This window comes from Cyclopterus lumpus, chromosome 10 (genome assembly GCF_009769545.1).
Source record: "Cyclopterus lumpus isolate fCycLum1 chromosome 10, fCycLum1.pri, whole genome shotgun sequence".
In the NCBI taxonomy this organism is placed as follows: domain Eukaryota; kingdom Metazoa; phylum Chordata; class Actinopteri; order Perciformes; family Cyclopteridae; genus Cyclopterus; species Cyclopterus lumpus.
In genome coordinates this window covers 23995092-24008120 of record NC_046975.1, presented here as the reverse complement: position 1 = coordinate 24008120, position 13029 = coordinate 23995092, and the positions used below count along the sequence as shown (strand labels likewise).

Sequence of the window (13029 nt, the reverse complement as noted above, 5' to 3'; positions counted from 1 at the left end):
TGACACAGAGAGACACTGACAAAAAGACACTGACACACAGAGACACTGACACAGAGAGACTGACACAGAGACACTGACAGAGACACTGACACATATAGACACTGACACACAGCGACACTGACACAGAGACACTGACACTGACACAGAGACACTGACACAGAGACACTGACACACAGAGACACTGACACACAGCAACACTGACACACTGACACACAGAGACACTGACACAGAGACACTGACACAGAGACACTGACAGAGACACTGACACACAGAGACACAGAGACACTGACACACTGACACACAGAGACACTGACACACAGAGACACTGACACACAGAGACACTGACACACAGAGACTGACACACTGACACACAGAGACACTGACACACACAGACTGACAAAGAGACACTGACACACAGAGACACTGACACACTGACACACAGAGACTGACACACAGAGACTGACAAAGAGACACTGGCACACAGAGACACTGACACACAGAGACACTGACACAGAGCAACTGACACACAGAGACTGACACACAGAGACTGACACAGAGACACACAGCGGGTGGTGTAACCGGGTGGAGACCTTCTTGGTGAAGGACACGGTGCTGGACGAGTTCCTGCAGGAGCTGAGGGACGGCTCCGGCTCCCTCTTCACCAGCGTCAGGTAGTAGCCCGTCCCCAGCTGGTTCTTCAGGTACAGGGACGAGCCCACGCAGCACAGCTTCCCGTGGGAGATGATGGCGATCCGGTCTCCCAGGATGTCCGCCTCGTCCATGTGGTGCGTGGACAGGATGATGGTCCGACCTGACGCAGACAGGAAGTTCAGACGTGGTCCAGCCGTTAAACTAAACCAGCGGCGCGCTATGAGGACGACTCACCCTGCCGGTACTTCAGCAGCAGGTCCCAGATCCCTCTGCGGGCAAAGGGGTCCACGCCGGCCGTGGGCTCGTCCAGGATCACGACTTTCGACCCCCCGACGAAGGCCAGCGCCACAGACAGCTTCCTCTGCATGCCGCCGGACAGCGCGCTGGACCTGGAGTTGCGTTTGTGCGGCAGCCCCGTGTCCTGCAGGATCTGCTCGATCTCGCCTTTCACCTGCTGCTCCGACAGGCCTTTGAGCCGGCCGTAGAACCAGATGTGCTCCTCTACCGTCAGCCTGCAGGGGGCACCATAACACCCGTAAGCAAAACGGACACCTCCAACCCTCACGGGGACACAGTCCTGCATCGTGTCCGAGGACTCACATGCTGAAGAGGACATTGTGTTGAGGGCAGACTCCCAGACTCTGTCTGATGGCACTCAGCTCAGTCCGGATGTCTCTGCCCAGGATGTAGGCAGTGCCAGAGGTGGGGGGGAACAGACCGGTCAGGATGGACCTGCAGGGACCAGATTATTGAGAGAGACCTGTTCCTGTACTTGTCCTTCTGTAAATGTTCCTGTCCTTTACCCGTCCCTGTCCCTGTCCTGGTTTATGTGGTCCTGTACTCACATGGTGGTGGTTTTCCCGGCTCCGTTGTGTCCCAGGAACGAGGTGATTTGTCCCTCGTAGAAGCCGAGCGTCAGTCCGTCCACCGCCAGCTTCTTCCCGTGCCGGTAGACCTTCACCAGGTTCTCGATGTAGACTCCGGGCTCCAGGTGAGCCGGCTCCTCCTCGATGCACACCGCTAGAATGAAAGACCACACGAGTCCAGGACGTCTCTTTAGATCAGGAGTCTTGGAGGTTTAACCTCTTAAGCCCCAAGCTATTTTCTAGGTTTCTGCTCGAAATATCATACCCAAACTAAAAAGGGTGCATCTCAGCAACCACAAAGGCTATTTTAATAATGTTGGTGTTATAATAAAGGCAACCCATGTGGGCTTCTGTTCAGATGTGTACATATTAGTATATATGTTACTGGTTAAGAGTAAATAAAGATGAAATACAGAAAAAGTAGAATTTCCAGGTTCGCCTAGGAAAAAAAAGCACTTTCAGGATGATTATCTCTTTAAAAGATGCTCATAGAACAATATGGGACCAGTCTCTCTGCAAAGTTTGACCTTGAAAAAGTAAAGCAGAACAAAGTTAGAGAGGTTTTTAGTACAGATAAATTAGGCCAAATGAGCATTTGGGCAATTTGAATTTTCTCATGTACCAAACCATATATTTCACTTGTATATTACTTATGGTGTTCAATACATCCAAATATAGCAGTCTTTGTTGTTTTGTTTTTTTTAAAAGCCAAAAAACTGACTGTAAGTGCTAAAGTGATGCTTTGGTCCAGAAGGATTTTTGAATCTGTGTTAAATCGTCTTGCTTTTTGCTATCTGGCTTTTTCTGATAGCACTGAGCTAGGGGTTGCTGGTTCCGGAAACGTGCTGAGTGGGCTGACTCATGACAAAATGATGATTATGATATTTTAATAATTCTTTCAGTTGGCGTTTGAGTTGTGTGGAAATGTAATTGGATGTATAACGTCAATATATTTGCTCATGCTTATTGTGAGTTTTTACACAGTCTAATAACTATGATGTGTAAAGCCCAATTGGGGCTTAAAAGGTGTTCTTTGAGGTTTTCTGTGAGCAGCTCTATCGCCACCGTGTGGTGACTCGGAGCCACAGCAGCCTCACCTTCTGGGTTCTCCTTCCGGCTCAGGGGGACTTTGTTGGACTTCCCTTCTTTGTCTCCGAACCAGTAGGCCTTGGTGAAGGGGAAATACCACAGTCGAGGGATCCCGTACTGACCTGAGACGGACAAATACACCTTAGTAAAGATCAGAATACATAGTTATGAGTCCCTTAAGTTCTTAAGTCTGTCTGGAACTCTTTTTGAGCCGGTCCAACTCGTACTCAACGTGGCCTCTCACCTGGGAACACAGCCTCGATGTACCAGGTGAGGACTCCGTACAGGAAGGAGTCCAGGTACATCATGACGATGGCGGTGCGCAGGCTGAAGTCGTCCTCCTCCAGAGGGCTGGACACCAGGTTCTTCCACTGGATACCGACTCCCTGCTCCTCAAACAGGGCAAAGTACTCGCAGCCGAACCCGAACGCCACGGGGGACAGGAGGCTCTTTGGGAGGGGGGGGGGGGAAGACATGTGACTCTCTGGTCCAATGACAACACAGCATCGTGACAGAGAAGCGCAGCGAGTTCTTACAGCGAAGACTTTGCCCCCGAAGCCGATGTAGTCCTGCCAGGCCACGCACAGCACGTAGGGCAGATAGAGCGTGAAGTAGATGATGCCTCCGCAGGCGGCGGCCAGGTTAGCGCGGGCGAACGCCGTGCTGAGGAGGAAGCACTGCATGATGGTCACCACCGCGAAGGAGCCCAGGAACAGGAAGACCACGCCGGGGTCGCTGTAGGGCAGCAGGTTCCCCTTCTGCTCAGGAGGGAGTCACATGAGGTCAACAAGCTCAATGAGGATGCCAATGAGATCAATGAGGTTGTCAAATATGTCATCAATGAGGTTGCCAATGAGGTTGTTAATTGGGTAAACCAGGCCAATGAGGTAAATGAAGTCAATCAGACCAATTAGGACGTCAATGAGGTTGTCAACAAGGTCAATGAGGAGGCCAATGAGATCAATGAGGTTGTCAACTGGGTTAAGGAGGTTGTCAATGACGTCATCAATAAAGGAAATCATGCCAATGAGGTAAATTAAGTCAATCAGACCAATTAGGACGTCAATGAGGTTGTCAACAAGCTCAATGAGGATGCCAATGAGATCAATGAGGTTGTCAACATGGTTAATGAGGTTGTCAACAATGCAATCAATGAGGTTGTTAATTGGGTAAACCAGGCCAATGAGGTAAACGAAGTCAATCAGACCAATTAGGACGTCAATGAGGTTGTCAACAAGGTCAATGAGGAGGCCAATAAGGTCAATGAGATCAATGAGGTTGTCAACTAGGTTAAGGAGGTTGTCAATGACGTCATCAATTAGGTAAATCATGCCAATGAGGTAAATTAAGTAAATCAGGCCAATGGGGTCGTCAATGAGGACAATCAGGAGGTCCCACAAGGTTCTGTGCTGGGACCCATTCCATTCCCCTTCTATATGCTTCCTTCAGGCTATAATATATAGAACATGTTCACTGTTATGCAAATGATACTCAATATATCCATTGATTAAACCGGTTGATGATTTGACGCCACATTAATGAGTTGAATTGAAGAATTCCCCAATTATCACTTGTGTAGATGGCTAATTGACTAAACATTGCCGCAGTCCAAACACATTTAAAAAGGTTCTGTGAAATATACAAAATATAGCAATGACATAAAAACAACATGACATAAAAGCAAATGAGAAACTCTCAGAGCTTTAAAATCAGCCTCATGCGAATGAACAGATGTCCTCCGGGCTTCAGATCGGGGGACAACAAGGACCAAAAATGTATATGTAAACAACTAAATTAGAATTCTTTGCGTTTTGGGGGTTTTAGATTTCGCCTCTCGACCCAAGACGCAGCCTCCAGCTTACCTTCAGCAGCACCACCAGCAGGCCGGCGCTGACCAGCAGAGGAATCAGGCTGCTGATGAACCAGCTGAACCACAGGATGCCGTTGTTCAGGCCCATGATCCTCATGGTCTCCTTCAGACGAGCCTCCTTCTCGTACACAACGCTCTTCAGGATGATCGCCACCGAGTACATCCACGCCAGAGTCATGAAGAGAGGCATGGAGCGGCTTATCACCCGCAGGAAGCTGGGACGGGGGGGAAGGGGGCGGAGGACGGTTAAGACAAGAGGACGGTCAAGACAAGAGGACGGGTTAAGACAAGAGGTAGGGTTAAGACAAGAGGACAGGTTAAGACAAGAGGACGGGTTAAGACAAGAGGACAGGTTAAGACAAGAGGACAGGTTAAGACAAGAGGTAGGGTTAAGACAAGAGGACAGGTTAAGACAAGAGGACTGTTAAGACAGGAGGACGGGTTAGGTTTAGACATGGAGGACAGGTTAAGACAAGAGGACGGGTTAAGACAGGAGGAACAGGTCAGGTTTAGACATGGAGGACAGGTTAAGACAAGAGGACAGGTTAAGACAAGAGGTAGGGTTAAGACAGGAGGAACAGGTCAGGTTAAGACAAGAGGACGGGTTAAGACAAGAGGACGGGTTAGGTTTAGACAAGAGGACAGGTTAAGACAAGAGGACGGGTTAGGTTTAGACAAGAGGACGGGTTAAGACAAGAGGACGGGTTAGGTTTAGACAAGAGGACAGGTTAAGACAAGAGGACAGGTTAAGACAAGAGGACGGGTTAAGACAAGAGGACGGGTTAGGTTTAGACAAGAGGACAGGTTAAGACAAGAGGACAGGTTAAGACAAGAGGACGGGTTAAGACAAGGAGGACGGGTTAAGACAAGAGGACGGGTTAGGTTTAGACATGGAGGACAGGTTAAGACAAGAGGACGGGTTAAGACAAGGAGGACGGGTTAAGACAAGAGGACGGGTTAAGACAAGAGGACGGGTTAGGTTTAGACAAGAGGACAGGTTAAGACAAGAGGACGGGTTAAGACAAGAGGACGGGTTAAGACAGGAGGACAGGTTAAGACAAGGAGGACGGGTTAAGACAAGGAGGACGGGTTAAGACAAGAGGACGGGTTAAGACAAGAGGACGGGTTAAGACAAGGAGGACGGGTTAAGACAAGAGGACGGGTTAAGACAAGAGGACGGGTTAGGTTTAGACAAGAGGACAGGTTAAGACAAGAGGACGGGTTAAGACAAGAGGACGGGTTAAGACAAGGAGGACGGGTTAAGACAAGGAGGACGGGTTAAGACAAGAGGACGGGTTAAGACAAGGAGGACGGGTTAGGTTTAGACATGGGGGACAGGTCAGGTTTGGACATGGAGGACAGGTTAAGACAAGAGGACGGGTTAAGACAAGAGGACGGGTTAAGACAAGGAGGACGGGTTAAGACAAGGAGGACGGGTTAAGTTTAGACATGGAGGACAGGTTAAGACAAGAGGACGGGTTAAGACAAGAGGACGGGTTAAGACAAGGAGGACGGGTTAGGTTTAGACATGGAGGACAGGTTAAGACAAGAGGACAGGTTAAGACAAGAGGACGGGTTAAGACAAGAGGACGGGTTAAGACAAGGAGGACGGGTTAAGACAAGGAGGACGGGTTAGGTTTAGACATGGGGGACAGGTCAGGTTTGGACATGGAGGACAGGTTAAGACATGAATACAGGTCTTACATGTCGTCCACGTAGCAGGGGTAAGGCATCTGCTGGATGTAGACACCCGTCTTCTCCTTGGTGCCCGTCACTGCTCGAATGATGCCTTGCTCAATAACGTCCTGCAGGTACGAGAACCCGCCCCAGATGTACCGCATGTCCTCAAATGGGTCGGCACGGGGACCCGGGTCCCAGTACCTGAAGAAGAGGAAGACAGACAACAGGTCGGATGAAGAGCTGTTCACCTTAAAAAAGGGACATAGTCAGGCTAGCTAGCTAGCTAGCTAGCTAGCAAGCAAGCAAGCAGTCTCTCCCCCCCCCCCGTTTGCACTGATTATGCTAAGCTAATCCACTGTAGAGTTGAATCATGTTCAACTGTTCCTTTAACATTAAAATTAAATGTTTACGTTTGGCCCTCAAATCAGAGAGTCCCCACAATGACTGAAAAGAAACCACACCTCTCTGGGTTGCTTTTATTGGAGTCATTCCAACACTTTATTGTGTGTGTTTGTTTGTGTGTGTGTGTGTGTGTGTGTGTGTGTGTGTGTGTGTGTGTGTGTGTGTGTGTGTGTGTGTGTGTGTGTGTGTGTGTGTGTGTGTGTGTGTGTGTGTGTGTGTGTGTGTGTGTGTGTGTGTGTGTGTGTGTGTGTGTGTGTGTGTGTGTGTGTGTGTGTGTGTGTGTGTGTGTGTGTGTGTCGTACGCGTCTTTGATCTTATTGGTCCTCTCCACGTTGTCGATGTCCATGCGGATCTTGTAGTTGAGTTTGGCCGGCAGCTCGGTGGCGTTTGGGTCGACATCCGGGAACACGATCCCCGCCCAGAACTTCCTGTCCTCCAGCAGCACCATGGACTGGTTGACCATTTGCTCCTCGCTGGAGACCGGCTCCAGTTTGTCCAGGTTTACACACTAACACACACACACACACACACACACACACACACACACACACACACACACAGAGAGAGGTCATGTGATCTTGATCCACCAATCACAGCATGTTCTGCAAAACCCGTCTGATCAAGGCTGTGATGAGGCGTCCTACAGTGATATCACAGGGACACAAATCTGCAGCAGATGAACACCTGCATGTGTATAGCAGTTAATATACTTTCCCCACAGTGAAGTACAGACGTACAGTTGGTCCCAACAATATAGTGAAGTACAGTTGGTCCCAACAATATAGTGAAGTACAGTTGGTCCCAACAATATAGTGAAGTACAGTTGGTCCCAACAATATAGTGAAGTACAGTTGGTCCCAACAATATAGTGAAGTACAGTTGGTCCCAACAATATAGTGAAGTACAGTTGGTCCAAACAATATAGTGAAGTACAGTCGGTCCCAACAAGAAATGTACACTTTTGATCCCCGTGGGTAAATTCTTCTCTGCATTTGACCCATCCTTAGTTATTAAGGAGCAGTGGGCTGCAGTGAAGTGCCCCGGGAGCAACTGAGGGTTTAGTGTCTTGCTCAAGGACACTTCAACATGCAACTATGAGAGCGGGGATCAAACCCGGCTACCTTGTAGTTACGGGACGACCACTCAACAATGTAACAATATATATGTATATATATATATATATATATATATAACAATGAAGTACAGTTGGTCCCAAAAATATAGTGAAGCACAGTTGGTCTCAACAATGTAGTGAAGTACAGACATACAGTCGGTTTTCACAATGTAGTGAAGTACAGTTGGTTTTCACAATGTAGTGAAGGACAGTCGGTCCCCACAATGTAGTGAAGTACAGTCGGTCCCCACAATGTAGTGAAGTACAGTCGGTCCCCACAATGAAGTGAAGGACAGTTGGTCCCCACAATGAAGTGAAGTACAGTTGGTCCCCACAATGAAGTGAAGGACAGTTAGTCCCCACAATGAAGTGAAGGACAGTTAGTCCCCACAATGAAGTGAAGGACAGTTGGTCCCCACAATGAAGTGAAGGACAGTTGGTCCCAACAATGAAGTGAAGGACAGTTGGTCCCCACAATGAAGTGAAGGACAGTTGGTCCCAACAATGAAGTGAAGGACAGTTGGTCCCCACAATGAAGTGAAGGACAGTTAGTCCCCACAATGAAGTGAAGGACAGTTGGTCCCCACAATGAAGTGAAGTACAGTTGGTCCCCACAATGTAGTGCAGGACAGTTGGTCCCCACAATGTAGTGAAGGACAGTTGGTCCCCACAATTAAGTGAAGGACAGTTGGTCCCCACAATGTAGTGAAGGACAGTTGGTCCCCACAATGAAGTGAAGGACAGTTGGTCCCCACAATGTAGTGAAGGACAGTTGGTCCCCACAATGAAGTGAAGGACAGTTGGTCCCCACAATGTAGTGCAGGACAGTTGGTCCCCACAATGAAGTGAAGGACAGTTGGTCCCCACAATGAAGTGAAGTACAGTTGGTCCCCACAATGTAGTGAAGTACAGTTGGTCCCCACAATGAAGTGAAGGACAGTTGGTCCCCACAATGTAGTGCAGGACAGTTGGTCCCCACAATGTAGCGAAGGACAGTTGGTCCCCACAATGTAGTGAAGTACAGTTGGTCCCCACAATGAAGTGAAGGACAGTTGGTCCCCACAATGAAGTGAAGGACAGTTGGTCCCCACAATGAAGCGAAGGACAGTTGGTCCCCACAATGTAGTGAAGTACAGTTGGTCCCCACAATGTAGTGAAGTACAGTTGGTCCCCACAATGTAGTGAAGGACAGTTGGTCCCCACAATGTAGTGAAGTACAGTTGGTCCCCACAATGTAGTGAAGGACAGTTGGTCCCCACAATGAAGTGAAGTACAGTTGGTCCCCACAATGAAGTGAAGTACAGTTGGTCCCCACAATGTAGTGCAGGACAGTCGCTGTGTGGTCACTGACCTCCATGAAGCGGGAGATGCTCATGATGGCCTGGTCGGTCTCGTTGAACACCTCCCTCCAGGTGAGCCCGCTGTGGGTCGGGGTCGCCTGCTTGGACAGGAAGTTGGAGATGTCGTCCACGGTCCAATCGGTGTGGGTCAGCTGGGCGTGGAACAATCTGGCGGTGGCGTTGTTCTTCAGCAGAGTCTAAAGGACAGATCAGGACGACCAATATGAATCAAGTATTTATTACCATGAATGTGAAGAAAGACGTCTCATGGAAACAATAATAAATAAAGTTGAAAAAGAAGAACAGGTGAGGCGGGGGGCGGAGCCTGTTTACCCGGATCACGTCCACCTGCTCGCCGTTCTCCATGAAGTTCCAGGCTTTGGGTCTCATCTCCTCCCACATACCGCCCAGGTCCCTGAACACACCGAGCTCCTGGAAGGTCCGGTTTACCTGAACGCACCGCAGACAGTTAAAAGACACCGCTCAGCCTGCGGGGGGAGTGAGGAGACAGGAAGTGATGTCATACCTCGTGGATGACCCTCTGGGTGGCGGGGGTGTGGGGGGTGTACAGGATCTTCCCAATCAGCAGCGGCTTCAGGGCCTGCCAGATCATCCGGGACATCGGGTTGGAGTCCATGTTCTTCACCAGACTGTTACAGTACGGCGCTGGAACACGACACATAAACATGTAAATACATAAAACACACACACACACACACACACACACACACACACCCCTGAGGACTCACTGGACGAGTTGTCGTACAGCGACGTGGACTCGTCCTCGCTGCTGTTCTGGTTCCCGAACAGGGCCTTGTAGTTGCTGTCCTCGTACCAGTTGAGGGACTTGATCTGCAGGCCGCCGCCTTCAGGGTGACCGCAGACGATCCGGGAGACGGCCTGGTACATGGTGCTGGGGGACGACGTGGCGTTCTGGGTCAGGAACACGATCTCCGTCCTCAAGTCGATCCAGCTCTTCATCCCAGCCAGCTGACCCACAGAGAGGCATTCAGAGACACCAACAAATATTAGATGACTAAATAGTAGAGTCATTGAACTCATCACAGCGTGACAACATCTGTCCTCAACTTGAGTCATGCTCCAGAACAAACCTAAATAACCGCTGACAGTGGAAGAGTGGTGACTTCCTGTTTGTCGAATCTGCTGAGGTCACATTTCAGAGTTCAACGTCGTGGAATATAAACTAAATCAAATATACTTGTGTTTCCAAAGAAAAGGATTCTGGGAGGTACGAGCTTCTGCAGACCACTTGAACACAACTGAACAACAATACAACCACTAAAGTACTACAAAAAGGTAGTACATATAGTTCCTGACTATATTCCTGACTTAGCATCCACATAAACCAAACACAGTCACGTGTGTGTGTGTGTGTGTGTGTGTGTGTGTGTGTTCAGTCAGAGTGACACTGGGTCACTCTGACTGAACTTTACTGATTGTCAGACTGAAGCTCCAACATATATATTAATATGTAACATTATACAGTGTACTCCCAGTCTACTCATAGTGTGTTCCCAGTTTACTCAGTGTGTCCCCAGTCTATCTCCACACTGTGAGGGACACACAGGGACACACAGGGACACACAGGGACTCACAGGGACACACAGGGACTCACAGGGACACACAGGGACACACAGGGACACACAGGGACTCACAGGGACACACAGGGACACACAGGGACTCACAGGGACTCACAGGGACACACAGGGACACACTGAGTGTTTGTTGTTGGTTCAGACTGTGAAGTGAGAACATGCTGAGAGTCTTTGTTCAGCTGGAACTCATCTGTCTCTTTTATCTGGACACAAAGACGCTGCCAAATAAACCGGGTGAACCCAGTCGGCTGGAAGACTCGACTGGAGGACACGTCTGTCCTCAGAGGGGATCAGGAGTGTGTCTTACTTCTACTGGAGGACACGTCTGTCCTCACAGAGGGGATCAGGAGTGTGTCTTACTTCTAACTGGAGGACACGTCTGTCCTCACAGAGGGGATCAGGAGTGTGTCTTACTTCTACTGGAGGACACGTCTGTCCTTACAGAGGGGATCAGGAGTGTGTCTTACTTCTACTGGAGGACATGTCTGTCCTCAGAGGGGATCAGGAGTGTGTCTTACTTCTACTGGAGGACACGTCTGTCCTCACAGAGGGGATCAGGAGTGTGTCTTACTTCTACTGGAGGACACGTCTGTCCTCACAGAGGGGATCAGGAGTGTGTCTTACTTCTACTGGAGGACACGTCTGTCCTCACAGAGGGAATCAGGAGTGTGTCTTACTTCTACTGGAGGACACGTCTGTCCTCACAGAGGGGACCAGGAGTGTGTCTTACTTCTACTGGAGGACACGTCTGTCCTCACAGAGGGGACCAGGAGTGTGTCTTACTTCTACTGGAGGACACGTCTGTCCTCAGAGGGGATCAGGAGTGTGTCTTACTTCTACTGGAGGACACGTCTGTCCTCAGAGGGGATCAGGAGTGTGTCTTACTTCTACTGGAGGACACGTCTGTCCTCACAGAGGGAATCAGGAGTGTGTCTTACTTCTACTGGAGGACACGTCTGTCCTCAGAGGGGATCAGGAGTGTGTCTTACTTCTACTGGAGGACATGTCTGTCCTCAGAGGGGATCAGGAGTGTGTCTTACTTCTACTGGAGGACATGTCTGTCCTCAGAGGGGATCAGGAGTGTGTCTTACTTCTACTGGAGGACACGTCTGTCCTCAGAGGGGATCAGGAGTGTGTCTTACTTCTACTGGAGGACACGTCTGTCCTCACAGAGGGGATCAGGAGTGTGTCTTACTTCTACTGGAGGACACGTCTGTCCTCAGAGGGGATCAGGAGTGTGTCTTACTTCTACTGGAGGACACGTCTGTCCTCAGAGGGGATCAGGAGTGTGTCTTACTTCTACTGGAGGACACGTCTGTCCTCACAGAGGGGATCAGGAGTGTGTCTTACTTCTACTGGAGGACACGTCTGTCCTCAGAGGGGATCAGGAGTGTGTCTTACTTCTACTGGAGGACATGTCTGTCCTCACAGAGGGGATCAGGAGTGTGTCTTACTTCTACTGGAGGACACGTCTGTCCTCAGAGGGGATCAGGAGTGTGTCTTACTTCTACTGGAGGACACGTCTGTCCTCACAGAGGGGATCAGGAGTGTGTCTTACTTCTACTGGAGGACACGTCTGTCCTCAGAGGGGATCAGGAGTGTGTCTTACTTCTACTGGAGGACACGTCTGTCCTCAGAGAGGGGATCAGGAGTGTGTCTTACTTCTACTGGAGGACATGTCTGTCCTCAGAGGGGATCAGGAGTGTGTCTTACTTCTAACTGGAGGACACGTCTGTCCTCACAGAGGGGATCAGGAGTGTGTCTTACTTCTACTGGAGGACACGTCTGTCCTCACAGAGGGGACCAGGAGTGTGTCTTACTTCTAACTGGAGGACATGTCTGTCCTCAGAGGGGATCAGGAGTGTGTCTTACTTCTACTGGAGGACACGTCTGTCCTCAGAGGGGATCAGGAGTGTGTCTTACTTCTACTGGAGGACACGTCTGTCCTCACAGAGGGAATCAGGAGTGTGTCTTACTTCTACTGGAGGACATGTCTGTCCTCAGAGGGGATCAGGAGTGTGTCTTACTTCTACTGGAGGACACGTCTGTCCTCAGAGGGGATCAGGAGTGTGTCTTACTTCTACTGGAGGACACGTCTGTCCTCACAGAGGGGATCAGGAGTGTGTCTTACTTCTACTGGAGGACACGTCTGTCCTCACAGAGGGGACCAGGAGTGTGTCTTACTTCTACTGGAGGACATGTCTGTCCTCAGAGGGGATCAGGAGTGTGTCTTACTTCTAACTGGAGGACACGTCTGTCCTCACAGAGGGGACCAGGAGTGTGTCTTACTTCTAACTGGAGGACACGTCTGTCCTCAGAGGGGATCAGGAGTGTGTCTTACTTCTACTGGAGGACATGTCTGTCCTCAGAGGGGATCAGGAGTGTGTCTTACTTCTACTGG

General features: G+C 49.7%; 1 protein-coding gene across 1 annotated transcript in view; it reads right to left on the bottom strand.

Moving 5' to 3' along the window:
* Positions 1-13029, bottom strand: part of LOC117737592 (phospholipid-transporting ATPase ABCA1-like) — a 65492-nt gene that overhangs the window by 28998 nt on the left and 23465 nt on the right. The window contains exons 9-22 of the mRNA XM_034543646.1: positions 9762-10002; positions 9539-9678; positions 9346-9462; positions 9024-9209; positions 6861-7066; positions 6181-6357; positions 4469-4691; positions 3143-3364; positions 2851-3055; positions 2615-2728; positions 1497-1671; positions 1252-1383; positions 886-1163; positions 591-811 (exon numbers count right to left, since the gene is read on the bottom strand). Of these exons, the coding sequence (XP_034399537.1) occupies positions 591-811; positions 886-1163; positions 1252-1383; positions 1497-1671; positions 2615-2728; positions 2851-3055; positions 3143-3364; positions 4469-4691; positions 6181-6357; positions 6861-7066; positions 9024-9209; positions 9346-9462; positions 9539-9678; positions 9762-10002 (2637 nt within the window). The remainder of the gene's footprint in view (positions 1-590; positions 812-885; positions 1164-1251; positions 1384-1496; positions 1672-2614; positions 2729-2850; positions 3056-3142; positions 3365-4468; positions 4692-6180; positions 6358-6860; positions 7067-9023; positions 9210-9345; positions 9463-9538; positions 9679-9761; positions 10003-13029) is intronic.